Source organism: Oryctolagus cuniculus, chromosome X, assembly GCF_051225735.1.
Source record: "Oryctolagus cuniculus isolate XC-2025 breed Fujian yellow rabbit chromosome X, ASM5122573v1, whole genome shotgun sequence".
Classification (NCBI taxonomy): domain Eukaryota; kingdom Metazoa; phylum Chordata; class Mammalia; order Lagomorpha; family Leporidae; genus Oryctolagus; species Oryctolagus cuniculus.
The window spans coordinates 33843275-33870491 of NC_142888.1; the positions used below are offsets into that span (position 1 = coordinate 33843275).

Genomic DNA, 27217 nt, shown 5'->3' on the forward strand with positions numbered 1-27217 from the left:
GGCTGATGGGCAGCCCAAAGTCCCCAGTACAAAGGCACTGAACACCGGGCTGTGATCCATGCCTGTGTCCCTCTGAGGTGAGCAAGCAGAAGGTTTATTGAGCAGTGTGTGTGTGTGTGTGTGTGTGGAGGGGTGGGATTTCAGAGGGCGTGGATGCAGGCCATTTCATCCCCCAGGTCTTCATCATCCAAGCGGGACAGGATGGACTCCTCATCACTGTAGAGTGAGCTGCTCCCCTGTGCCAGCAGGTCACTGGCAGCACTGTCCATTTCATCCAGAGTCAGGCGACACGCATCCGCAATCTCCTGCTTGGCCAGGGCCACAAAGCGCGGGTCTCGGGCAAAGAGGCCCAGGCCTTCAGAAATGAGCACCTGGAGGCACGGGGTGGGGGGAGGGTCAGGGTTGATTGACTGCAGTGTGTGCAGAGGGGTCGGGGTCGGGGGAACAGTGGTACGCACATCATGCTGAGAAGAGGGCATAGAGCCGAGGGATGCCTATGCGTACCACACGGAGCCTGGGAACCTCATTTCCCTCCTCCCGCAGCTCCCTTTCCACCTCTTTCTCTTCTCCCCCATCCCTCTTGCCTATGCCCCCTCTGGACTCACAGCTTCCACCAGGCTGTCGGCACTGCCTCTCTTGCCATGGCCAGGGTTCGAGTGGGTTCCAGGTACATGCAGGCAAGTGAAGGTGCGCAGTGGCCTGCTGGCTTTGCCCAGGTATCCCTCCCCTGCTGCCCCCTCCTCCACCAGCAGCAGTGGGGCATACAGGAGCCGACCCCGCTGAGGAGGGGTGGCCCAGGAGCCCTGTAAACATCAGAGGGTGACGGATGCAGGGGTGGGCTTGGGAGGTTCCAGAACTCAGCCCTGTGAGTCCTGTCCCTTTCCTCCAGCAAGCAACTGGAGCCAAACCAAACGGGTGCAAATGAGATAGGAACTTAGGCAAGTGTGCTCTGTGCAGTGGCAGCTCTGCCATCTGCTAGCCTTGTGATCTTGGGTAAACCTCTGTGAGCCTCCATTTCCTCATCTGTAAAGTGGGCGATAAGAAAAGTACCCATCTCACTGGTACAGCGAGTGAGGATTTTGCATCCCTTCACACGCGTCCTGTTCTTCGGAAGGGCCTGTCACGTAGCTTGTTGCCTATGTTCAGCAGAGGCCGCCCCCACCCCTCCAGACCTCATTACCTCCTCCACTGCCTCACCTGTGCCCTGCTGGGCCCCGAGTTCCGCCCGCGATGATAGGTGCCAGGGATGGGTAAATCTTCACAGCTACCCTGGCGTTGCAGACACTGGATGGTGAAGGAGGGCTTCCGAGCTGGGGGTGGGGGGAAGGGGGTGCCAGGGCAAAGACCAAGGTTAGTTCCTGTCCATGACTCTCTGTCCTGCTGGCCCTCGGGGAAGCCCCTTAGGGCCCCTCCCTGCTCTCACCTGCAGGCGTGGGGGGCAGCAGGCGGCGACGTGGTGCATGGTGCCCGTTCACATATCGCTGGGGTCTCTGAGGCGGCGGAAGGAGTGGGTGCGGGGGCGTCCCCGTCTGCTCATCCACGAAGGAGAGCCTGTGCAGGAAGGAGGGCAGAGAGGAGTGAGGCCTGGGCCGGGGAGGTGTGGCCCCCATAGGCCCGTCCTCCCGCCCAGGGCTCCTGGGCCCATCCTACATGGTATGACCGGTGTACTGGTCGGCGGCTTCTTCTTGCTCATCCTGCTTGTCTTGCCTGCTAGTTCCCTGGAACTGAGGACTCCCTTCTTCTGGGATGGTGAACATGAACACCCCAGAGTCTCTCCTGGGGAAAAGGAGGCATGTTAGGCAGACCAGATCCCCCTGGTAGGTGGCCCTGGGTCCCGGGATCCTCCTCATTCCATGCCCTATCCCCTAGAGAAATGTGGGGACTTACGGTTTGTTTGTTTATTTATTTTTAACTGAGGAAAATTCACATAACATAAACTAACCATCGATCTTTCTTAGGTGAACATGGGCTTTCTTTTCATAGATGTTTGTCTCATTAGAAGTATCCAAGGTTTAAAAAAAAAATCAAAGTACGTGCACCATCAGCTCTCTTTTACAGGTGAGGAACTTGAGGATCATAACAACTAAGTTCACTCAGCAAATGAGAGTGCCAGGATTTGAACTAAACCAGTTGACTTCCACATTTCGCACTGAGCTTCTGCAATGTCACTCTTATCAGCATCTGTTCCCACCAAAATTTCAAAACACCTTCATCCTTCCCAGGTTTCCACTTGAAGGCCTCTGAAATGACCCCCCTTCCCCCCTGGGTCCTGCAGCACAGACTCAGCGCCCCCTACCACGACAAGGCACTTGAACATACCTGTGACTGTGGGATCCAGCCTGGGACGCACTGGGCTGTCTGGTGTTGGGAGCCCCGCCATCATCATCGCTGGGCCCAAGGGTGAGTGAATCTGGAGGTCTGTCCCCAGTAGGTAGAGACACAGAAATCCTGGATCCCCGGCGAGATGGGGGCTGGGAGTCCACCGGGGCCTGTGGAACGTCACAAGATGGAGTGTAGCAACCATGTGACAGCTGCATCGCTTGGTCATTTCATTTCGTCTGTCTCTCCCGCTAGTCCATGAACTCCCCAGGGTCTGCATCTGGGCCTTGCCCTCCAACAGCCAGATAAATAGGCACCAGGCAAATATTTCTCTATGGCAGAGATGGCTTCTTCCCAGAGGCAGGGTCAAAGTCACTCAAGACTCAGGGAATATTTTACAATCAAGAGTTCTTGGGGTTGAATGTTTAAAGAGATGGGTATGTTTACCCTGACTGCACATTACACATGGATACATCTATTGAAATATCACATGGGACCACTTAAACATGAGCACATTTGTTTAAAAAAGTCAACATGTATAAATCGGTTAAAATAGGGGCTGGCACTGTGGCGTAGCAGGTTAAGCCACTGCCTACAATGCTGGCATCCCATATGGGTACTGGTTCGATTCCTGGCTGCTCCACTTCTGATTCAGCTCTCTGCTAATATGCCTGGGAAGGCAGCGCAAGGTGGTCCAAGTGCTTATAGCCCTTGCCACCCACATGGGACACCCAGATGAAGCTCCAGGCTCCTGGCTTAGGCCTGGACCAGCTCTGGGCATGGCGGCCATTTGGAGAGTGAACCAGTGCACCAAAAATTTCCCAACCCTATACCCTGTAACTCTGCCTTTCAAATAAATAAATGAATCTTGAAAATATTTTTACAAATAAATGCAAAAGAATTTCTCGGGGTGTGAGCACTAGTGGAACTCACTTTGTGTGTTTCTGGGTCTTTCTCGGGTTCCTCCTCCTCTTCAGCCTGTCCCTCTTCCTCCTCCTCCTCCTCCGTGTCACAGGTGAGGGCCTGCCGGATCTCAGGACCCAGGTCCTGCAGGCTCCTCAGACCGGCCTGCGGGGGTGGAAAAGGAGGCCAGGGGGTCTCAACTTCCCTTCCAGGGCCTTGTGTCCCACCCGGGAGTGCAGCAAGAGCCCCTCAGCCGCCCCGAGCCTCCGCGTTTCCGCAGTTGCCATGTGGGTTCCTGGAGATGGGCTGGAGCCCAGCCTCTGCACAGTGCTTTCACCCCCGCACCAGGCCCTTCCCTGCACACCTGGAGGACAGAGGAGGTGCTTGAGGGGGCCTCGGCCCCTAGCAGCCCTTTTTCTTTCCTGCGCCGGAATTTGCGGAAATAGTCCTGGATCAGGAATGTGGCATAGAATTTTCCCACGGTGACTTCCTCCTCTGAGGTCAAGGGCGAGAAGAAGGCAAGGCTGTTATAGGGGGCATTGGCCCTGTCCCTTGTCCCCACCTTCCTACTCAGTAGCACGGACTTACCCCCTGCCCTGGCCCCGGCCCTGGCCAGTGCTGGCTTTGGGATGGGGGCCATGGCTGGACATTCAGGGTGGGGATAGCTCACCATCCGGAGGGGGCAGGACTTCATCAAGCAGTTTCTGCTTTATCCGCTTCCAGATCTTCTTGATGACCATCCGCAGCTCCTGGTTGGCTTGCTCCAGGTTCCCTGCATTGGAGGATAATGTGGGGGGAGTGGGGGCATGACACAATAGGAAGAAGCACCCTCCCTAGGCACCCTGTGACTCCCGCCCCCTCTCCCCCAGACCTTCTGTCTTGATCTTCAGGGATGTCCGGACCAGGGCAAAGAGAGTGGCATTGAATGTCACTGTGCCATCTGCGTTGAGGGGCACGTTCATTGCCACAAGTCTCTGCGAATACCAGACAAGAAACTTATTCTGAGAAAATGCTGGGTATGTAGGCTCAAATGTCTGGGGAGCAGAAATCTTTGAGGATATGACCAAGCATCTTCCATGCCCCCCCCCCCACCCAGAGCAACTCCCTGGCCACCTGTGCCCTGCGGTGGGCAGGTGCACGCACCTTGCAGGCCACTCGGTGTGGGCACAGCTTCCCGAATCCCAGCGGGGGCTGGATGCGTCTGAGCAGGGCAACCACATCCAGGTGCTTGATGCGGCCCCTGGGGCAGTTGGGGAGGGACCACTGGATTGGTAACGCTTCCTGGAGTCCTTTCTTAAAGCCCTACCAGCTCACTGTTCCTCCCCCCACCCCCAACACCCCAAGGCCTGCTGGGGAAGCACCAGAGGGCAGTTGGAGAGGGCAGAGGACAGGGTTAGTGGAAACCCTGGGGCATCTGTTGACTGGGCAGTGGGAGGCTTAGGTTAGAGGTTCTAGGGCTGGGGGACCATCTGGGTCAGTGCATTTCCCCCCTTGGCAATGCAGGTCAGGGGTTAGAGGGCATACTTGGCCCCAGGGTCGTATTCAGACCAGATCCTCTTGAATTCATCAAGGTGATGGGGGCCCAGGATGGACCAGTCTCTGGTTAGATAATCAAAGTTGTCCATGATCACAGCCACAAAGAGATTTATGATCTGCAGGCCAGTGAGCGGGGAGGTTAGGCGAAGGTCAGAGCAGGGTCACAGCAGGTGGGGTCGGGTGGGGTGGGGGTGGGGATTGAGGGAAGGCTGCGGTGAGCTCATAGGGTCATTGGCTTAGGAGTCCTGTGTTTAGCTTCTTGTCAGACCAGTCCTCTGAGCACACTGGAGATCTGGGCTGCCTACCTCATTTGACCACCCCCCCGCCCCTGCCCCCCGAACCCCTCAGAGTTATCCCCCTTGGCGGTGGTGGTGATTGTGGGGAAACGGTCCTCACCAGGAAGGCACAGAGCATGAAGAAGCTGATAAAATAAGCGATGGCAAAATTGCTACCGCAGGTAAACTCCTCGCCAGGGCCAAAGTCAGACTCAGGGTCGCATCGACTCCCAGGAAGGCTGGCAAGCATGATCTCCTGCCATGCCTCCCCAGTGGCACACCTGTGAAGACACACACACGTGCGCACGCGCACACACACACACACAAAGGGCTGGCATCCTGGAGGAGAGGCTGTGAAGTCACGGCCAGTGGGGTTGCAGGGGAACGGGATGTGTGGAGGGGGAGTGAGTAGAAGGCCCACTTTCACCAGGGGCAGCGTCTGGCACAGCTGGCATGTCAGTATTTTGACAGCGAGTGTGGCCATGTTGATGCCAGTCACGTCCATGTCTGACAGGTGGACCATGGAGAGCTGGGGGGGGGTTACATCTGAAAGCTAGAACAAGAATGGCTAAGGCTAGAATATTCTACCAGGCTCTTTGACTCCCAGCCAGGAAAGGTCTTGGGCTATCTGGTGCCCCATGATTTCTGTAGCTTGGGCAGTCTGGAGCCCAGAGAGGCAGTGTGGGCACCATGCACATGTGAGGGGCTTGGGGGGCAGGGCAGAGCAGGGGGGAGATGTCACCTGAACAGAAGCAGCACGGCCTGCGGGAAGGTCTGGAAGTTGTTGTTCCGATTGATCTGGGTGCCATCCTGAAGAGCCACCTTGCCAAACATCTATGGGCACACAAGGACTGTGTCGAGTGAGGTGAACCTATGCCTCCGTGTGTCACCACCCACTTCATACCTCCTAATGCCTAAAGTGTGCTCACAGCCCTGACAAGCTTGCCCCGCTGATCCTATTTCACAGATGTGCAGACTGCCCCAGGGTCAGCCAACTCATCTCTCTGCCTTTCCACCCACTACCTCCTCTTTGGGGCTATTCCTACCCAATCAACCTCCCAGCAGAGGGTGCCTGGGGGATGCTCCCTAGGGATCCCACTTGCCTGCATGCCGATGACGGCATAGATGAAGAATATCATAGCGATGAGAAGAGCCACATAGGGTAAGGCCTATGGGGGTGGGGGGAAGGGGAGGATAGATGCTCAGGTCCACGCAGAGGGTTCCAAGCTCCCCCTGGCCCAGGCCTGCTGGCGGATAGAGTCCATTTCCAAGGTGTCCAGGACTACCAGTGCCTCCCAAATGTGGACAGAAGTATGGGGCAGGCATTGTGGTGTGGTGGGTTAAGCTGCTGTCTGCGACACCAGCATCGCATATGAGAGCTGGTTCCAGTCTCCACTGCTCTGCTTCTGATCCAGCTCCCTGCTAATGTGCCTGGGAATGCAGCAGAAGATGGCCCAAGTCCCTGAGCCCCTGCCACCCACGTGGGAGACCAGGATGGAGTTCCTGGCTCCAGGCTTTGGCCTGGCCCAGCTGCAGCTGTTGAGGCTGTTTGGGGGAGTGAACCAGTGGATGAAAGATCTCCTGCTGTCTCTCTGTCTCCCCACCTTCCGTAAGTCTGCTTTTCAAATGAATAAATAAATAAACCTTAAAAAGAATAGAGTAAGGTGAGTGGGGCCAGAGGAATTGAGAGCTCAGAAAAGGGAGAAAACTGGAGATGCTGGAAATGGCTTAGGCATGCTGAGAGATGTCATTTTGGGGGTTGATAGAGGGGCAAGTGAGAGGTGTTGCAGCGGGGGCATCAGAGGCGAGGGGTAGCAGTTCACCTGGAAGGACTTGATGAACGTCCAGAGCAACGTGCGAATCCCTTCACCCTTGCTGAGAAGCTTCACCAGCCGCATGACTCGGAAGAGCCGGAAGAAGGTGATGGAAATGCGGGAGCTGTCCTCCGAGCTCTGGGGTTGGGGGTGCAGTGGGCATGCTCAGATCGCATCTGCTCCAGCCACCTCCCTGTCTCCTGCCTCGGCCCTCCTGGTCCCCAGATCCCTCAGAACTCAGGCCCCAGGGTGCTTTGGGAGCATTTCTAAGGACTCTTGGGGAAGGAGGGAGGGAGGAGGGAAGGAGGAAAGGAGGAAAGGGGGAGGGATGGCGGGAGTCTATAGTCCCTGTTGTGAAGGGAGCTACCTCACCAAGGTGGCCACCATTCTGGAAGGAGACATGGCAAAGGCAGAGATGATGGAAGATATGATGGGAACAAAGTCCCAGATGAACAAGAGTAGACATGATGGAGCATATAGAGAGGATGACGGCAGGGCCATCATGCAGAGGATGATGCGAAAGGGTGTGTGTGGGTAATGGATTCAGATGGTTGTGGCAAAAGTGGACAATGGCGGTGCGAGGGGGAGGAGAGGGTAAAGGAGAGGGAGAGAGACATTGGAGCCAGCAGAGGAAATAATGGAGCCAGTGGTGTCAGATGACGGAGATGACGGAGATGACGGAGATGACGGAGGACCCAATGGAGAAGCCCAGCATGGAGATGTGTTGGAGACAATGTAGTTGTTGGAGGAAGTGGAGCCAACGAAGCAGTCAGAAGAGATGATGCAGCCAAAGCAGGAGTCAGTTGAGGTGATGGAACCCATGGAAGGGGAGGTAGAAGTGGTGGAAGAGATACAAGATAACGGGAGAAGCATTTTAGAGACTGTGTAGCTGGTGGATAGATTGCACAATGCAATAAGGGGGACTTTGGCTGAGCCCAACTGGAACTCAGAGGGGGCAGAGCTAGAATGAGGAGTGCTAAGTGTCCAGGAGTGAGGAGGATTGAAGGGACACCACTCACTCATGTGAAAGAGAGCCCTGGGGGCGGAGGGAAGGAGAATGGGCTAGTGGACAGGCCAGTCCTTACGTTGACTTCAGTGACGGCAATGTCCACCACGCTGCCCACCACAATAAGAGCGTCAAATGTGTTCCAGGCGTCAGTAAAATAATGCTGTAGGCAAGAGAAAAGCAGTGCTCTGTGTTTTCCTAGCCAGCAGGCCCAGGGCAGAGGGCAATGGGCTCTACCCAAAGGAGGTGCGCCTAGGGCTGGGGTCACCTTGGGTTTGAAGGCGATGATTTTGAGCACCATCTCAATAGTGAAGAGGCCAGTGAAGACCATGTTGAGGATGTCCATGGCGTAGTTAAAGGGAGCAGTCTGCTCATAGTGCTGGGGGAACAAAGCAAGGAGGGACAGAGCCTCAGGTAGAGCCCTACCCCCAAGCAAATAGTCCTGGGCCCAGGCTGCATTGACCCTGGAGCTATGGTAGTACCATGGTTTGGCCAAATCGTTGTCTGCTTCTCATAACGGGGAGCAGAAAGCCTAGTTTTTTCATCCCCAGCTTTTCTTGTAACCAAGATAAGTCATTTCTGACTAACAAGACATACACATCAGCCTGCTGTTGGCTGGCAGTTTTGGTGAAAAGCATTTTACCTTCTAATAGAAGACTTAAATGAAGACAGAGACCTGTGGTGCAACTCTCCCTTCTTTTTCCTGCCTTGAATGTGATTTTGATGTCTGGAGCTGCAGCAACCATGTTGTGACCACGAAGCTACAGCCCATGAGAATGAAAGCCAACTTGCTAAAGATGGCGAAGCAGAAAGATAGACAGAGTCTGGGTCTCTGATGAGCAATGAGCAAAACGTCTACCTCTGCATTTCTCATCATGTGGACCAATTGTTATATTTCTTTGACATTAAGATGCATATCTTTTTACACTTTAGAATCTCTGAAATTCAGACACATTTGATAAACAGTGGCAAGTTACAATGGTTACTAGGCTATTTTTTCATATTCTTTTTTTTTTTTTTTTGACAGGCAGAGTGGACAGTGAGAGAGAGAGACAGAGAGAAAGGTCTTCCTTTGCCGTTGGTTCACCCTCCAATGGCTGCCGCGGCCAGCGCGCTGCGGCCAGCGCACTGCGCTGATCCGATGGCAGGAGCCAGGAGCCAGGTGCTTTTCCTGGTCTCCCATGGGGTGCAGGGCCCAAGCACCTGGGCCATCCTCCACTGCACTCCCTGGCCACAGCAGAGAGCTGGCCTGGAAGAGGGGCAACCGGGACAGAATCCGGCGCCCCAACCGGGACTAGAACCTGGTGTGCTGGCGCCGCTAGGCGGAGGATTAGCCTAGTGAGCCGCGGCGCCGGCCTATTTTTTCATATTCTTACACGTCTGAAATCAGGATGCAATTGATAATCACTGGCCCTAGATTGAAAGAAATGTGACAAATGGCTCAATAAGTCTCTGTCAGCTGGGGGATTTGTTACTTGCAGCCTAAAGCATTCCTAACACTTCCCAAGGGATTGTGTGGAGAGAACAGGGGCAGGTGTCTCACAGGGGTCAGGGAGGGGAGCACAGACCTGCATGGCTAGGGCAACGGTGTTGAGCAGGATGAGCAGGAACATGAGGTACTCGAAGGCAGCCGAGTTCACAGTGGCCCACACGCGGTACTGATGAGGGTTCTTGGGTATGTAGCGGCGGAGTGGTTGGGCCTTGAGGGCGTACTCCACACACTGGCGCTGCATACAGGCACAGGGCATGAGTGAGCAGCGGGATCCCAAAGCCAGGGGGGCAGCAATTGGGGGCTGGGGTCAGAGGTCACCTGGTTCTTGTCCAGCTCACAGTTTTGGTACTCCTGCTCGCCCTGGGCTCGGAAGGTGATGATGACGAAGCCCACGAAGATGTTCATCATGAAGAAGGCGATGATGATGATGTAGACGATGAAGAACACAGAGATCTCTACGTGGTAATTATAGATGGGACCCTCATCTTCTGCGTGCGCATCAATGGCCTTGTACAGCAGCCTGTGGGAGGCAGTGTGGGGGTAGAGGTGGAGGTGGCCCGCTCAGACACGCCCCCAGACCACTAATTGTAGACACCTGGGAGTCTCCTGCCTGGCACCCTGAAGATGCCTAAATCCTCTGAGTTAGCCACCCGAAACCTCCAGAGACACACCAAGGAATCGCTCGCCACCACAACCTCAGAGACTCCTAAGTCTCCTGTCCCAGATCTCCAGAGACCCACAGACCCCCCCTATAGCCCTCTAGAGACTCCCCAGCCAGGCCCTCGAAGACCCCCAAGCCCCCTATGTTCCCACATACCTCCCAATCCCCTTCTCCAGCCACGTGGAGCTCGTGTTCAGCTCTCTGGAACTCTCCCACAAGCCCCTAAAGATCTCTGAATCCCGTGCCCTATCGATTAGAATCCCCTGCTCCATCCCCACAGACACCTCCAGCCAGTACCCCAAAGACCCACGCGGCTCTCTAGAAACTCCTGAATCCTCTGCTCTGTCTCTTCAGAGACTCTCTGCCAGTCCCTCCCACCCCACCCACCCTGGACCTCCACAGACTGTCATCTAAATCCCACCCAACTCTCAGAGAGTTCTACCCAACTCCTGGACATCACTCACGTCCCCAGAGAACCCCAGCCAGCTTTTGGGAGACGCCATCAGAACTCTAATAAGCGCACCAGACCCCAGAACACCCGGTCCCGTCTTGTGAGGTCTTTACCACCCGTCCACAATGGGGTCACACCCATCTAGTCCCTAGAGAGCCCAACTGCTGCCCAAAGCCCTGACACCCCCCCCAGGGGGCCCTGCCCCTCACGCAGGCCAGCCTTCGAAGGTGGAGACAGTGAACAAGGCCATCATGGCTGAAAGGACATTGTCAAAGTTGAAGTCGCTGTTGACCCAGAGCCGCTCCCGAACTAGGGGCCGTGACACGTCTCCGTCAGGGTAGACCAAGAAGGAGCCCCTGCAGGGGGGTGCAGACAGGCTTAGCAGGTGAAGAGGGATGGGAGCTGTGCCAAAGGGGCTGCGGTCCCCAGCTTCAGGAGGCAGAGTGGGTGGAGCTAGACAGCTTGGGTTGAAATCCTGTTCTTTCCTAGCCCAGCTGGGTGACCTTTGACATTGAACCTGGTGGTGCTTCCATGATCCCTATCTAGGAAACAAGGGTGATAACAGAACCTATTTCCTGGCTTGTCATAAGGATTAAATAAGTCAAGAAATGAGACTAGTGTCTGGCCCAGCGTTGGCACCGAATCATCGCCACCACCACCGCTGTCACCACCATCATCATCACCGTCACCACCAGCCAGGAAGAAGGGCCGCTGATGTTCATGGCAGCCAACATTTATTAGCACTAACCCTACAGCAGGCCCCGCGCTGGCCTTTCCACGTGGTGATTTTACGCTGTAGAGGACCCTTTGTATGTAGGGAGTCACAAACTCCCTGCAAGAGCCGTGTGTGACAGGCATGCTCTTCTCCCCGCTCTTCAGATGAGCAAAATGGGCCTCAGCAAGGCTCAGAAACGTAGCCAAGTCTCCTGAAGTGGAGCTGACCCGGGGAGTGTCGGATTCTGCAGACCCAGCTTGTAAGCACTAGTGCTAGCCTGTGTGGGAAGCTCTGCGTGAAAGTCAGGGACTTGAGGGGGGCTCGGGAATTGCTGGGCAGGGGGGCTGGGGGTGGACTGTGGAGAGAGGTTTTGGGGGTAGGAACGAGGAGCTTCTAAGGGCTTAGTGAACCCTGAGAGCCCCTGCAGTACTCTCGGGGAAGTTCTAGGGGATGTATCTGGTGGCCTTGGTGGGAGGGGTGCGGTTCTGGAGGTCTTGAGGGGCAGCTCTAGGGGTTTCACGTGCAGTGTAGGGGTCTCGAGAGCCTTTGGGAGGGCTTCTGGGTTCTGAGGCACGTAGGGTCTCAGGCACTCACTTGCATTCTTTGGGGGTGTGTTTGGCCTCATCAGTGCAACTGTAGAATTTCCCCTGTAAGGAGTACATCAGTCAAGAAGGTTCCCCGCCCTGCCTCTGCGTCAATGGCCTTGACCCCTGCCTGCCCCCCCCCCCCGCCCACAGTGTTTCTCCCACCTTGAAGAGCTGCACGCCGATGCAGGCGAACATGAATTGCAGGAGCGTGGTGACAATCATGATGTTCCCAATGGTCCGGATGGCCACGAACACACACTGCACCACGTGCTGCAGGCACCCATGCATACAGCTCGTGGACACCAGTGCAGGCCATGGTGCCCAATGGGCGTGGGGCTTTGGTGATGGACACAGCTCAGGGACTTGGGTTGAAGGGCTTGTGGTTGTGGGTCAGGGGACGTGCGGTCAAGAGGGCAGTGAGATGGGCCAGGAATGTGGGCGCACCAAGCAGGCATAACTGCTTGCCAGGCACGGGCATGTGGGTGTGTGCCAGGGACCTGGATCCCAGAAGAGCGGCCACTGGTAAGGAATGGTGTGGTGCCTTGTAGGGGGCCATGGCCAGGGGTGAGGCCCAGGCTGCGGGCCACGCACTGATGTAGACGGTCAGTTTGCTCAGGGATCCCTGTGGGTTTGGACGAGGTGAGGTTTACCTTCAGTCCTTTGGCCCTGTTGATGGCTCGGAGGGGCCGCAGCACGCGCAGGACTCGGAGAATCTTCACCACTGAGATGGCGCTGGAACTGAGGAAGGGCCAGGCCTCAGACCTTGACCTGGGCCTGGCCTTGACTCGGGACAGGTGTGTGTGTGTGTGTGTGTGTCTGTGTGTCTGTGTGTACATCACTCACTGGATGCCGAAGGAGATGAGGGACACGCTGACCACCAGCAGATCCAACAGATTGAACCAGCTACGGCAGAAGGAGCCACGATGCAGGAAGGCCCCAAACACGGTCATCTGGGGAACAGGACAGCAGGCTGGAGCACGCAGGCCTGGGCACGCTCGGGGGGAGGAGGGGGTGGCGACAGGAGAGGCGGGCAGTGGAGTGCAGGGGAAGCAGGGGCGGAGGCTGGCCGGGGCCACGGGGAGGGGGAGGAAGCAGGCTTTGAGGGTGGGCGTGGAGTGTGCTGGGTTAACCGAAGCCTGTTCGTTACCTTTAGCAGAATCTCCACAGTGAAAATGGAGGTGAAGGCGTAATCGAAGTACCCCAGAATCTGGGCAGTGAGAAAGGGGAGGAGCCACTGAGGATGGCTAAGGGGATGCTAGGTGTGGACCTGCTCACGTGTGCACCTCTCTATGTGAGTTTTGCGCGTGCTCTCTCTCTCCCCTCGCCCTTCCCTCCCTCCCTCTCCACCACCACCACCACCATTATCATCGTCATCAAAGACTTTTCCATAAGCCCAAAGCTTTGGCCATCAGAAAGCTCTGGGCTCGCGTCTGGACTCCTCTACCCCTAACCCAGCTACCTGGGTGCCCTCAGACTGTTGAACCTCTCTGAGCACAGCTTCTCCCCCAGTCTAACTCTTGTTCTCCCTGATGCTTCCCAGGTGCGCTGTACACGCAGGAGGGGCCGGCCCCAAGACTGATGCTCTCCCCGCCCAGCAGGTCGCCCCCCGGGGCGGGGAGTCCCCCTAGCCCAAGCAGAGGCTCACGTGGTTGCGGAAGGAGTGTGCTCGGATGGGGTCCTCAGCAGCCAGGGACACGCTGCTTAGGATGATGAACACCAGGATCAGGTTGGTGAAGATGTGGTGGTGGATGAGGGTGTGGCAGGCCTTCCTCAGCCTGCGCAGCAGAGGGCGCGTGGTTAGGGGGGATATGGGCCTGGTCAGAGCCCCGGCGCTCAGGGTGAGCCCCAGCGCCACAGCTCTGGTCCAGCCTTGGGCCTTCTGTGCTGCTCCACCTGCCACCAGGCCCTGTGCCCAGCCCCTGCCACTCCCAGCACTCACGGGTTGGTCTGGCTGAGACAGAAGAAGGCACTGCCCTCGGGGATGGGTACCACCTTCTCCTTGGGTACAACTTCCTGCAGGAGTTCCACACGCCCTGCACCTCCTTCCTCTTCTTCCTCTTCCTCCTCTTCTTCCTCCTCTTCCATGCCTGGCACCAGAAAAAGAGCAAAGGAGACAATTAATCGAGAAAACTGATGGAAAGCACCTGGACTAATGCTTGTCACACAGCAACTGGTTCCCATTTCCCTGCTAGAACGTCAGCACCGTAGGGAGGAGATTTTAGTCTGGTTGGTTCTTTGCTATGCCCCCAGCATCTAGAACAGTGCCTGGGACACAGCAGGAGCTCTGTAACTGTGTGTGTGTATGTGTGTGTGTGTTTAAGATTTATTTTTTTTTAATTTCAAAGTCAGAGCTACAGAGAGGCAGAGGAAGGGTGGGGAGGGGGGAGAGAGGTCTTTCATCCGCTAGTTCACTCCCCAGGTGGCCCCAATGGCTGCAGCTGCACCAACTGGAAGCCAGAAGCCAGGAGCTTCCTCCAGGTCTCCCATGCGGGTGCAGGGGCCCAAGGACTTGGGCCATCCTCCACTGCTCTCCCAGGCCACAGCAGAGAGCTGGATGGGAAATGGAGCAGCCAGGACTCAAACCAGCGCTCATATGGGATGCCAGAACTGCAGGCAGTGGCTTTACCTGCTATGCCACAGCGCCGGCCCCTGTAAACGTGTATTTGAATGGATGTTGTAGGTGGGGATTTCAAAAATGGAATTAAAAGATAAGTTCAACTTGGTGCAAAAAATTTTGAGATCCATGCATTTTTTTTTTCATAATATGTTTTTCCCCTACAAGCTTTCGGCAGTCCTCTTGTAAATACACACTATTGAATAATAAAGCCTCGGAGAACTTCTGCAGTAGAATGAAATGTCTGTTTTGCTTCTTTAACACCCATGGCCCCCAGTGTCGCTGGCCACGCACGAAGCCTGTTATTTTCACGGTGACCCTGGAAAAGCCCGTGCCCCAGAGAGAAGGGTCTCAGCGGTCAGAAGCTGTCCCGAGGTCCCACACCTCCTGCAACCGGCCCTGCCCACTTGCCTGCTCCTTCACTCTTTGCACCCTCCTCTTCCTCCTTCTCCCCACCAGGCACCTGGGGACAGGAAGCCGGGGGTCACTGATGGCAGAGGAGACACCAGGAGATGGACGCAGGGGAGGCATGGAAGGGATGCTATGCTGGGGGCGAGGGGAGGTGAACAGGCAGGAGGATGAGGGTTAAAGCCACGTGCATGCGCACACGTGCACACACACACAGGTTTTGGTGGTGGTGGTGGGGAGGTGTAGACAGTTCCCAGGCTTCTAACTCACCAACACCCCGTTCTCCTGTGGGAGGTTGCTCTCACTGCTCTTCTCCCTGTGTGAGGAAACAGGTGGTGATCACTGCAGATGGCAATGGACGGGCAAGGCTGAACGGGGTCCCTGTAGTCAGATCAGAAATTCCTTGGTTCCCATAGACCCTCCGTGCTTCAACCCTTGTCCCCACCCCCGGGTCTGTTTTTACAGTAGCCGGAGGGAGCCTATTACATTCTTTTCAGCACGTCTTTCCTCAGCTCACAACCCCTTCCCTTTGGGACTCCTCCCACTCAGAAAAAAAAGTCTTCCCCCTGGCCCAAGACATCCTCAATAGGATCCCTCTATCCCCCTGCCCCATTTGATCTCACTTCCTACCACTCTCCTCCTTTCTCACTCCATTCCAGCCTCCCTGGTGTTTTTAGACTATACTATGGACACTTCCACCTCAGGACCTTTGCACCTGCTGTTCTCTTACCTCGAATACTTTTCCTCCAGAGATTTGCATGGCTCACCCCCTCAGTTCACTCAGATCTCTGCTCAGCTGTCACTTCCTCATTGAGACCTTTCTTTACCACCCTAATCAATAGGATTTCACTACATGCTATTAACATACATTGAAATTTTATTATACATTCACTTGTTTGTGTTTTGCTTGCCTTCTCCAAGTAGAATGTCAGTTGCACGAAGGCAAGGATTCTGTTTGCCTCAACTCTTGCTATCTCCTCAGCATTTAGAATAGGGCCCTGCACAAAGTAGGTGCTCAATAAATGCATATGGGGGCCAGCACTGTGGTGCCAGCATCCCATATGGGTACTGGTTCTAGTTCTGGCTGCTCTACTCCCGATCCAGCTCTCTGCTCTGGCCTGGGAAAGCAATAGAAGATGGCCCAAGTCCTGGGCCCCTGCACCCATGTGGGAGACCTGGAGGAAGCTCCTGACTCCTTGAATCAGCAGATGGAAGACCTCTCTCTCTCTCTCTCTCTCTCTCTCTCTTTCTCTGCCTCTGTAACTCCTCTTTTCAAATAAATAAATAAATACATATTTAAAAAAATAAATGCATGTTAATTGAACGCGAATTGTCAGGGTGTATCTGGAGCTGAGGATTATCAGGGTGACCAGAGGCATCTCTGGTGGGGAGAGGTATCTGTGCAAGGTTCCCAGTAAGGGATGCCAGGGAGATTCTGTCTTGGGGGCAGAGCCAGACCTCACCTGCCCTTGTCCTTGGCAGTGCCCGCATCTCCACTGGCCAGGTTGTCCACAGCAATGGCAAGAAACACGTTCAGCAGGATGTCTGGAGTGAGCTTAGGCTGCCGAGGTCGGAGAAGCAGCCTGCCCGCAGCCTGCCTAGCTCATCTAATCCACCCAGACCCCCATCATCCTGCCCCCGATGGGTCCAAGGATACAGTTGCCACAGATGAAGAGGATAATGAAGTAGACGCACACCAGCATCCCTGGGAAGAAGGGGCCACCATAGGCCATAATGCCATCGTACATGACCACATTCCAGTCCTCGCCTGTTAGGATCTGGGGGTGGGAGTCACTGTGAAGCTCTTGGGATCCCCTCCAATTCCAGGCCCCCTCCCAACCCACAAAACCCCGGGGGTGTCCAGGTCCCACCTGAAAGACAGTGAGGAGGGCCTGGGGGAAGGTGTCAAAGGTGCTTCGCTTAGTGTGAGTCTGGTCGAAGTTGAACTTGCCCCCAAACAGCTGCATGCCAAGCAGAGAGAAGATGATGATGAAGAGGAAGAGGAGAAGCAGCAAGGATGCGATGGATTTCATCGAATTGAGCAGGGATGCCACCAGGTTGCTCAGAGATGCCCAGTGTCTGCAGCAGAGATGGAAGAAGGCAGGGTTGGTGCTGCATCCCCTGGAAAAGCCAGGAACCTCGGCAGGGCTCCGGCTCGGCACACACAGCAGCAGGCTGGGTTAAACTGGTCTTGGCATCAGGTTGGAAGTGATTTCAGAGTTGGGGTATAGAGAAAGAAGTTAAGGGGACAGGGGCTGGTGCTGTGGTGCAGTGGGTTAACACCCTGGCCTGAAGCGCTGGCATCCCATATGGGCACCGGTTCCAGTCCTGGCTGCTCCACTTCCAACCAGCTCTCTGCTACGACCTGGGAAAGCAGTAGAAGATGGCCCAAGTCCTTGGGACCCTGCACCCATGTGGGAGACCTGGAGGAAGCTTCTGGTTCCTGGCTTCGGATCATTGCAGCTCTGGCCATTGTGGCCATCTGGGGAGTGAACAATTGGATGGAAGACCTCTCTCTCTCTCTCTCGCTCTCGCTCTTGCTCTCTCTTTCCCCCTCTCTTCTCTCTGTGTAACTATGACTTTCAAATAAATGAATAAATCTTAAAAAAAAAGAAGTTAAGGGGGTAATTGAATTGGGGGTTAGGGTTGGTATAACAACGGGAGAGGAGATTAGGGTGGAGGTTCAAATGGAAGTTGGTGAAGCTAGAATTGGGTTTTAGGCTGGGACTGGGACTGGGCTTGGGGATAAGATTGTGCTAGAGTTTTGGGATAGAGGGATGGATGGGGATGAGTTCGAAGCAGGAGCAGGGATCGGGGTTGTTGTTGGAGATAGGGTAGCAGTTAGGGGTTAGGGACATGCGAGCTGTGTTTGGGGAATGAGGATGCTGTTATAGTCAGTGCTTATTAGTGGGGATGGAGCTGGGGGTTACGGATGAAGTGGAGATGGGGTTGGGCTTAGGACTGAATCTTAGGATCATGCGTGGTTGGGGTTGGAGATGGGGTTAGGGATGATGTTATGCTTGGGGTTTGGGAAGGGGATGAGTATGGGGAGTTGACTTTTGGAGGTGGGGTTGGGGATATTAGAGCAGGAGTTGAAATTGAGAAAGAGGATGGAAACGGAGCAGACACTCTCCCCAAATGGGTTTTAGAAAAACTTTAAAAAAAATACAGATGTTTCCATTAGGCTGAATAAGATAGCAGGTAGAAAATCCTAGCAGCAAAATGATTTATGGCCATTGTCCCCAGCAAATGAGAAACTGCATTCTAAAAGCCTTGGTAATGACTACCAAATGGATTTTTTAAAAAAAGATTTTATTTAGCCAGCGCCGCGGCTCACTAGGCTAATCTTCCGCCTGTGGCGCCGGCACACCGGGTTCTAGTCCTGGTTGGGGCGCCGGTTCTGTCCCGGTTGCTCCTTTTCCAGTCCAGCTCTCTGCTGTGGCCTGGGAAGGCAGTGGAGGATGGCTCAAGTGCTTAGGCCCCTGCACCCACATGGAAGACCAGGAGGAAGCACCTGGCTCCTGGCTTCGGATGGGCACAGTGCGCTGGCCATAGAGGCCATTTGTGGGGTGAACCAATGGAAGGAAGACTTTTCTCTCTGTCTCTCTCTCTCTCACTGTCTAACTTTGCCTGTCAAAAAAAAAAAAAAGATTTTATTCATTTGTAAGACAGAGTTACAGAGAGAGAGACAGAGAGACATACAGAGAGAGAGACAGAGACAGAGAGAGAGGTCTTTCATCTGCTCCCCAAATGGCTGCCATGGCCGGAGCTGGGCTGGTCTGAAGCCAGGAGCCAGGAGTTTCCTCTGGGTCTCCCACATAGGTGCAGGAGCCCAAGGACCTGGGCCATCTTCTACTGCTTTCTAAGGCCATAGCAGAGAGCGGGACTGGAAGAGGAGCAGCCAGGACTTGAACTGGTGCCCATATGGGATGCTAGTGCCTCAGGCGGAGGCTTAGCCCACAACACCACACTGCTGGCCCCATACCAAATGGATTTTAATATCCATGAAACCTTTGATTCTCGATGTTTTCCTTGGGCCTGGAACAGTGCCCAGCATGCAGTAGGCACTCAATGGATATTCAATAAGTGAATGGTGAGGGGCCAGCATCGTGGCACAGAGGGTTAAGGCATTGCTTGCAATGCCGGCATCCCAGATGAGCACTGGTTCAATTCCCGGCTGCTGCAATTCAGATCCAGCTCCCTGCTAATGTACCTGTGACAGCAGCAACAGATGGCCCCAGTGCTTGGGTCCCTGCTACCCATGTGGGAGACCCAGATAGAATTCTGGGCTCCTGGCTTCAGCCTGGTCCAGACTCTACAATTATGGCCATTTAGGGGGTGAACCAGCAGATGGAAGATCTCTTGATCTCTCTCTCTCTCTCTCCCCACATCCCCAGTCTCTCTCCTTGTATCTCTTCCTTTCAAGTCAATCAATCAATCTTTAAAAACCTGAATGGTGGCACGGATGAAGTTATCGCTGGAGTTGGGGTATAGCTGTTGGGGCTGTTTGGGGTCCCATTGTTCTCATCCTCCACGCACCTGGTGACCTTAAAGATCCTGAGGAGGCGCACGCATCGGAGCACAGAGATGCCCAGGGGCTGCATGGCGCCCACCTCCACCAAGGTGGTCTCGAGGATGCCCCCACAAACCACGAAGCAGTCGAAGCGGTTGAAGAAGGAGGAGACGTAGACAGAGGGGCCCAGCCCGTACAACTTGAGAAGCATCTCCACAGTGAACAGGCAGAGCAACACTTTGTTGGCGTACTCTGTGGGGAGAGGGGTGGGAGGGACATGCTGGCCAGTTGCCATGGTGCTGTGTGGGGGGGTAAGGGACACAGGGTGCTTTGGGGTAGCGGGTAACAGGCCAGGGCGAGTCTGGAGGCAGGGATAGGGTTAGGGATGGGGTGGGGGTTAGAGTTACCTCTGTGAGACCAGGAAGATTCCAACTCAAGGACAGAGCTAGTCGAGGGTTAAATTGGACTGGGACTGGTTTGGGGAGCAGGGTTCGAGGTGTGCTCAGTATTCAGGGTGAGATGGAGACCGTAATAAGTACCAGTCAGATTGTAAGCACTGGTAAGTGTCCACTATAAGCGGGCCATGCAATGTTCTAAGCGCTTTTCACTTTAAGGCATTCACTCCTCCCAACCAAGTAAGTACTATCATTCTCGTCATTTTGTACACGGGAAACAGGCACAGAGGTGTTAAACTTGTCCCGACAGTGTGGTGTTAAGCACTGGCTTCTGGCCCTGCCACTCTCTAGCTGAGTCCTGGGGTTTGTCACTGCACCCTTCAGCGCCTTGGCGTTCAGTACTGTGCCTTAGTACTGAAGTTACATAAGGTTGTGGGGGAAAGCAATTGATGAGCTTGTACATGTAGTCTCAAGAACCGAGTCTGATGCACACAGCAAGCACTACCTAAGTGCAAGCTACAAGGCGAGATGAGGCAGGCTAAGGTTTCTGCGCTTCTCTGGGTGGCAGAGCAGTGTCTGGGCTCCTGAGGTCCCCAAGGAGATCTTGTACTTGGGCTTGGGATGAGAGGGCATGGAGGGCACAGGAAGGGGATGGGAGCTGGGGAAGAGGGCTGGCGCACCCTGCGTCTGGGTGAGCCACACGGGCTGCCCGTGGTGCTCTGAGGCGATGGTCAGCGTGTTGAGGAAGACAAGTAGCAGCACGGCCCAGTAGCAGGCGGTGGACTTCACAGCCCGCCGGCAGCGCGCCCGGAGGCCCCGGTTTACTCGTCGGAGGCGGCGGCTGGGGGAAAGGAGAACCCTCAGGCTGAGATCACCTACCTAGGGTCCTGAGGGGGGGCGCTGGGGAGGGGCATCCAGAGGCCACGGAGGGCTTGGAGGTGGGTGGGAGTGTGTCTCAACTCACCAGACCTTGGTTTTCATGATCTTGTTTCTGGAAAAGAGGAGGATGGCAGGTGGGTGCCATAAGCTCCGCCCACCCGCCCCACCCCGGAGTGGCTGGGACCAGAAGTCAGGGGTCTCTGGTCAAGGTTTGACACCAGTGTCAGGACTAGGCTCAGGGTCTGGGCTGGGTCAGGGATCAAGGGCTAGGGGCCCTCACAGGCAACGTGTACAACCGGCCAGAGCCCCCTCCTCCTCGTCCTCGTCGCCCGCAGTCTCTGCCATCGAACCCGTGTCACTGGCTGGGAGACTGGCTAAAGGCAGAGTAGGGATCGAGATCAGGACCCGGCAGCCCCAGGGTCCTGCCTCTGCCTGCCCACCCCGCCCCCGCCCCAGCCTGTCTGGGTCCCCACCATGGCTGCTGGTAGAGTGCGTGGAGCGAGTGGAGTGACTGAACCAGCGCAGACGTCCACGCCGCCGACTGGTCAGCTCAGCCAGCTGGGGCCCTGTGGAGTCACAGAAGACAGTTGCAGGGGACGGTTTGGGGGCAGGGTCGGGCCTCGTCTAGGGTGGGGGATGTCACTTGGTGTCTGAGGCTGGCTCTAGATTCTGTGCCCAGAGCCATGGCTGGGGGCGGGGCCAGGGTTTGCTGCAGGTGGGGGTTGGGTCTCAGGACAATGGAATCCATGGGCCCAATGCGTGGAGCGGGAAGGGCGTGGGCCAGATCGGGGTTGCCTGCGATGGCCAGCCCGGCCCTCTTCAGTCACAGAACCAGAGGCGCCATCTGCCGAGGGGTCCTCGAGGTCCAGCTCCTCCGCCTGTGTGATCCAGTCCAGGTAGCCCCGTAGATCCTCCTCTAGCTGCTGCTTCTCGCGAAGCTTCTGGAAGTCCCCACGGGCTTTTGCTTTCTCCCTCTCCTTGGAGAACTCCCTGAGTGGAGAGGAGGAGAGAGCTGGGTGGGAGAGCTGTCCCACTACCTTTCCATCACCCTGCCAGCCACACTAACCTCTACTCCCTACATTGTTACTCAAGTAACACTTTGAGCAGTTCTGTCCTGACATCCCTACTTCTAATAGCAAGAGCTCCCACTTATCTTTATCTTTCCTTTCTTTCCATAGTGCATGAAAATGTGGGTGCATACATCACACACACATAATTTATTGTGCATGTTTCTATTGTCTGTTTGCTCCCATCAGGAGGTAATATTCTGGAAGGCAAGGATTTTTTTTTTTTGGTCCCTTGTTCCATTCCTAAAAAGTCTTACACACAGTTGATGCTCATGATTGAATATAGGAGTATTTTGGGTGGGTTTTGAAGGATGCCTAGGAGTTTTCCAGACATACTAAAAGGGAAACAGGGGTTGTTAGGGGTTGGGCAGTGGGCTAAGTCTCTCACCCACTCAGGACACCAAGCACAAGGTTGAGGACGAAGAAGGACCCAAAGATGACGAGGCTCACAAAGTACAGCCAGGGCAGCTCATACCCCATGGCATCCTGCATCTGGGGAGTGAGCGTATGCATCCGTCAGAGTATGCCAACACTTGTTCAGAGCTCAGTGAGGAAGGGCGGGCACAGCCTCGCAGCCGGGCACTCCCCATCCACCTCACCCAGTAAAGCACATCGGTCCAGCCTTCCATAGTGATGCACTGGAACACTGTGAGCATGGCAAAGAAGAAGTTGTCGAAGTTGGTGATGCCACCGTTGGGCCCTGGCCAACGCCCTCGGCACTCGGTCTGGTTCAGCGTGCATGCACGCCCCGAGCCAGAAGATGCACAGGGCGAGGGGTCCTCCTCCGCTTCCACATCTGTGAAGAGAGTGGAACTTGGGGCTTCAGGGGAATGCCCACCTGCAGGAGCTCCCATCCTGGAGCTCCACCCTCCTAGCCAGCTTGACTCAGGGTCCTGGATTTTTTCTAAGGCAACGGCAAGTCCTTAGCTCCACTTTTTTAGGGCCGAACGCTCTGAGGTCTGGATTCTGAGCTACTGGGAAGCTGTGGGTCCCACCAACAGGGTTAGAGAGAGTGGGACTCAGAGTCTGCGAAATTCGGGACCATTTGTTTCCTGCAAACAGCAGAGGCAGGGTTTGGCCTGTGATCTGGATGGGCGGTGACGGTCACGGTCTCGGTCACGGAGGATGGCAGCCTTAAATGTCCGACCGGAAGTTGGTCTGTGGGTGGAGTCTTGGGATAGGGGAGCTTCTATTTGCTACCGGGGTTTTAAGTCCCGGATTTAGGGCGGAGTCTTGGATATACGGGTGGAGGAGCCTGAGCTTAGGGGCAGAGTCTTGTGAATCCGAATGAGTTTCCTTGGGAACAGGATGGGGCCTAGGAGCTGGCAGAGGGGAAGTGTCCTGTCCCTGGACAGGTGGGCTGGCTGACCCGATCCCAGGAAGTAACAGGTCTTGTGCATGCGTCCTAGGAACAGCTCGAGGCCGATGATGGCGTAAATGATGATGACGAAGAGCACCAGCAGTGCGATGTGTAGCAGCGGCACCAGCGCCTTCATGATGGAATTGAGCACGATGTGCAGGCCTGCGGGCAGGGAAGGGCCGGTGATGTAGGGCAGAGTCAGCTCAGCCCCCCTCCACAACCCCGAGCGGCTTGCCACTCACTCGGAACCCCAGACACCAGCCTCAGTGGCCGCAGCACGCGAAATGCCCGCAACGCCTTCACGTCGAAGCCCCCGGGCTTCCCCCCGGTGTGCGGGGCGTCCCCGGGCCGGCCGGGACCCTGCTCCAGCAGCACGCTGAACAGCCTGACCAGGAACACGGGAGGGAGAGGGAGGCGGGGTCAGGCCATGAGAACCCTCCACCCTCGTCCCTCCCCTTCCTCAGCCAAAGACATGTCCCTGTAACTAGAAATGCAAAAAAAATTTTAAATAGGCTAGGCTTCCTGGGGCCGGGGTTGTGGCACAGTAGCCGCCTGCGAGCAACTGCGGTCCCTTCCCTGAGTGAAGAATTCAGCGGGTGGGATGGCGAACGAGAGTATGGTGCCCCCTTCAGCCGCGCACCCGACCACGACGATGATGAAATCCAGAAGGTTCCAGCCATTGCGGATGTAGGCGCTGGGGTGCAGCACCAGCCCGTAGGCCACGATCTTGAGCACGGTCTCCACAGTGAAAATCACCAGGAATACGTACTCCACTTGTTCCTGCGGGTGGAGCCAGGCGGGGAGGGGAGCTGGCAAGTTAGATGTGGGCGTGGCGGTGGGGGAGGAGAAAGAGGAGGGGGAAGCACAGCCTAGCTACAGGATGGGGCTGGGCAGAAGCGAGCCCTTTGGGTCTGTATGGGAACCTTGAGATGCGGCTTTATGGGGGCTCTATCTGGTTGGAGGAAGGGTGGGCTGGGCCTGGGAGGGGTGCTCACCAGGTTGTGGTTGGCAGTGTTGGAGTCATCTTCCGGGAAGGGGATGTAGACCCCCAGAGCCACGCAGTTGGCAAAGATGGTCAGCAGGATGAGGATGTCAAAGGGCCTCGCGTGGACACAGTTAAGGAGCCAGACAGAACACCTCAGAATCCCCACATGCTCTTGGGGCCCTTGCACCCTGATTCTGGCCCTTGACTCCAGGGTGGCAGATCCTGACTTCTCGACCCCTGCCCCCTACCCCACCCCCTCCGTAGGCCTTGATTTTGACCCCAGTGGAAGCTTTAGTCACCCTCAATTCTTGCTGTGATTTAGTCCTTGACCAAAGTGACTTTCACCTTTCTGAATGGCCCCTCTAATCCAGTTCTTGATGGTTGACCCCTCATAACCTCAGCCCTCCTCCATTTCAGCCTTGACCCAGTCCTTGACTCTTGGTACCCTGATGATCCTTGCCCCTTGAGCCCCACCCTTGGCCTTCCAGGATGCTTCCACTCCACGATGCTGATGCAAGACCGCCGCAGGGGATTGGCTAGGGTGAGGCAGAAGAGCGCGCGGGGTGACCTCTGGGCGCTGGCCACTGCCACTGTCTTGTGCTTGCTGTGCTGGGTCCTTCGCCTAGGGGTCCCCAGAGCCGAGGATCCGCTAATTTCATCCCCCACAGCTGGAGGCCCAGAGCACAGCCCCCATTCGGGACCAGGGCCTTCTCCATTGGCTGGATTGGGATCTGGGGTGCTGTCTGTGTGGAGAAACTGAGTTAGGGAGTAAACAAGGCGTGGGAACAAGCTGCTTCCTGCCCAATCCCATCCCATTGTTTGAAAGAAGGAGAGAAAAGTATGTAAAATTGGGGAGAGTTGGGAGTACCTGGATTAAGAATTGGGGAGGTAAAAGTGGTGTTGGGATTATGATTGTGGGTAGAGTAACAAACAGTTTACAGGGGATGGAGGGGAGATTCCTTTTCCAAGTGAAGTAGGGTCTGATGTCAGACTGCGGGCTAGACTTTAGATTGTCCTGGGGTGGGATTAAATTTCTAGCTGGAGGCAAATTTAAGGTGAAACTTGAGTGGTGACTTTTAGATTGGGCTGGGATTGGGTTTAAATATGGGGAGGAATGGAGTGTGGTTGGCTTTTGGTTGAGGGGCAAGACTAAGTCTTTTGAATGAATGGGGATTAGAACCAGGATCAAGGTTAGGGCGGAAGTTGAGTTTTGAGTGGGGTTTTCAGCTAAGACCGTCTCTAGTTCCCATGATCTAGTTTTAGCCTCTGCAGGACAGTAGGTTGGCTTGGTTAAGTTAGCCAGCTCTGGAGGAAAATGTCAAAGTTTAAATCCTGACTACTACTCGGTAGCTGTGGGCCAAATGAAATAATCTCGGTGAGTCTTAATTTCCTTATCTGTATAATGGGGATGATAATAAGAGTACCAAGAGCACCTACACGATAGGCGTGGTGTGAGGATCAACCCAGGTCAGCATTCAGAAGAATGCCTGGCACGTAATATTATTCCCATTGTGCAGATGAGAAAATTGAGGCCAAAAGGTCAGGTGACTTGGAAAAATGGTTGAATTGGGAGTCAAACTCAGCCAGTCGAACTCTACAGCCCATTCAGCTTACTAACACCAAGTGCATGGTGTTTCTTTCACTCTCCCTCTCTCTAGTTTTATTATTTTTTTTTAAGGGTCTCTTTTGGGAAAGTCAGAGACCACACTCCCTAAGAGTATGGACATTCAGGGGTTGAGGTTAAGGTTAGGCGACTTTAGAGTTCTTGGTAAGGTCTGTATCCAGGGTGGGATTTGGACTCTAACAGGGATTTGCCTTCCTGGTGGTTAACATTTGTGTTAGGATTCAATTGGAGGCTGGCTTTGGGGTTAGGGTTGGGGTGGGTGCTAGGATGGGGTCAGGGCCAGGATCGAGGGTTGGGTTTCATTTGGGAACTAAGGGAGTAGATGGGGAGAGGAGGCCTTGGGTGCAGTATCTGGGCCAGTCTGACCATCAGGGCTCAGATGGTAAAGAGGCTGTGTTTGGGGCTAGCTGGGATGGGAATAGGGTGATGTGACTCTGCTCCCTTGGAGGCTCCCCCCGGCTGGGGTCTGGGTGGGCAGTGGGTAGGTGAGAGGGGCTGAGGGTGGAGCAGAGTCCAGGCTTGCTCTAAGGGTCTGCAGGGGTGCAAAGCTGCTCTCACCTTTCCCGCCTTCAGATTCCGACATCCTCCTTTGGAGATTGAAGAGCCATCTGCGCACAGCCCCCCTCTCTTCCCCCAGCTTTAGAGGGATTAAGGTCATAGGGCGGGGCCATAACAGTGTCAGAGGGGTGGGTGAGCAAGGGGTGCAAGTGGACATTGATGAGCCAGAGCTTGTCAACACAAAAGGCACTGATGAAATGTTTGCCAAACATGTACCTGCTCCCAGAGAGTCAGAAACTAAAATAAGAAGAATATCATGGCATCTGAAATTTGAAGTACGTAGGAAAAATCTAGTATAATGTATGTGCACTATTTCCATAGGAAAAATGTCAAATATCATCAAATGTATCTCTGCCTTTCAAATAAATCATCAAATGTTCAAATATCATCAAATGTTAACTGGGTTCTAAATAACCAGAGAACTATACAATGTTTACTGATTGAAATATTCAGCATTGTGAGGATGTCAATTCTTCCCAAAGCAATCTAGAGGCTCACTGAGATCCCAAAACAAAATCCCAGAAGCTTTTTCTGCAGAATTTGACAAACTGGTTCTGAAATGTGTATCAACATTACAAAGGACCTGGAAAAGCTAAGATGGGAAGACTTGCTGTGTTTTATATCAAGGCTTCTTGATAGTAATCACAGGGGAGTAGAAGAAAACGGAGTGCAGAAACTTATATACATACTCACATGTACACGTGATTTATGAGAAATATTGGTAGTGCTGTATATTAGAGACAAGATGGGCTTTTCAATAAATGGTGGCTACATAAATATTTGCTAGGTGATTATTCCTTGGAATGCACAAATATGTACAGCATATTAAAAATAGAGCATTTATTGAATGCATGAATGCTAGTAACTATAACTTACATAGTGTCTTCTCACTGTATTTGTGTCAGGCATACAGTACAAGTGCTTTACATAAATTAAATTCCGTTTTAATCCTAGGAAGCATGTCCTATAGTCCCGCTTTACTGATGAGCAAAGTAAGACATGGGGAAGCAGTCGCTTGCTGCTTACACCGCTTCCCTTAACTTCTACAACTTTAT

At 54.7% G+C, this 27217-nt stretch overlaps 1 protein-coding gene and 1 non-coding gene across 5 annotated transcripts; both read right to left on the reverse strand.

Moving 5' to 3' along the window:
• Window positions 1–59: 59 nt before the first annotated feature.
• On the reverse strand, window positions 60–26187 carry CACNA1F (calcium voltage-gated channel subunit alpha1 F). 4 transcript variants are annotated; one of them, XM_089324330.1, is made up of 49 exons: window positions 26163–26187; window positions 24474–24723; window positions 23991–24096; window positions 23636–23775; window positions 23238–23380; window positions 23005–23157; window positions 22235–22431; window positions 22024–22127; window positions 21401–21558; window positions 21042–21134; window positions 20849–20942; window positions 20654–20680; window positions 20370–20530; window positions 19321–19546; window positions 16653–16860; window positions 16439–16559; window positions 16245–16326; window positions 15052–15097; window positions 14785–14836; window positions 14222–14239; window positions 13699–13837; window positions 13405–13534; window positions 12907–12966; window positions 12603–12709; window positions 12410–12497; window positions 11922–12029; window positions 11767–11819; window positions 10667–10813; window positions 9664–9865; window positions 9422–9580; window positions 8122–8232; window positions 7933–8016; window positions 7215–7235; window positions 6857–6985; window positions 6137–6202; window positions 5776–5867; window positions 5155–5314; window positions 4747–4874; window positions 4366–4462; window positions 4094–4196; window positions 3893–3994; window positions 3587–3717; window positions 3253–3387; window positions 2320–2489; window positions 1669–1776; window positions 1424–1551; window positions 1198–1310; window positions 606–803; window positions 60–371 (listed from the first exon to the last, which is right to left on the reverse strand). In XM_089324330.1, the coding sequence occupies exons 1-49, from the start codon at window positions 26185–26187 to the stop codon at window positions 141–143; spliced, it is 5904 nt and encodes a 1967-aa protein (XP_089180456.1). In that variant the 3' UTR covers window positions 60–140. The 4 variants fall into 4 exon arrangements, with proteins under 4 accessions (XP_089180456.1, XP_089180455.1, XP_089180457.1 ...); XM_089324329.1 differs by having other exon boundaries at window positions 21368–21558; XM_089324331.1 differs by having other exon boundaries at window positions 21368–21558; window positions 24566–24570; window positions 26113–26187.
• Window positions 17951–18067, reverse strand: LOC127485048 (small nucleolar RNA SNORA32). The gene has a single exon (XR_007912248.1). It is a non-coding gene; the product is annotated as a small nucleolar RNA SNORA32 (small nucleolar RNA).
• Window positions 26188–27217: the final 1030 nt, after the last annotated feature.

Bases quoted from the DNA above. Each gene is read 5' to 3' on its own strand.
- CACNA1F (XM_089324329.1), bottom strand. From the start codon at position 26,187: ATGTCGGAATCTGAAGGCGGGAAAG. The intron at 15,098-16,244 runs GTGAGGTCTGGC...TTCCTCACACAG, and splicing joins ACTGCCAAGGACAAGGGCAG to GGAGAAGAGCAGTGAGAGCA. The intron at 5,868-6,136 runs GCAAGTGGGATC...GTGTGCCCATAG, and splicing joins ATGCCGTCATCGGCATGCAG to ATGTTTGGCAAGGTGGCTCT.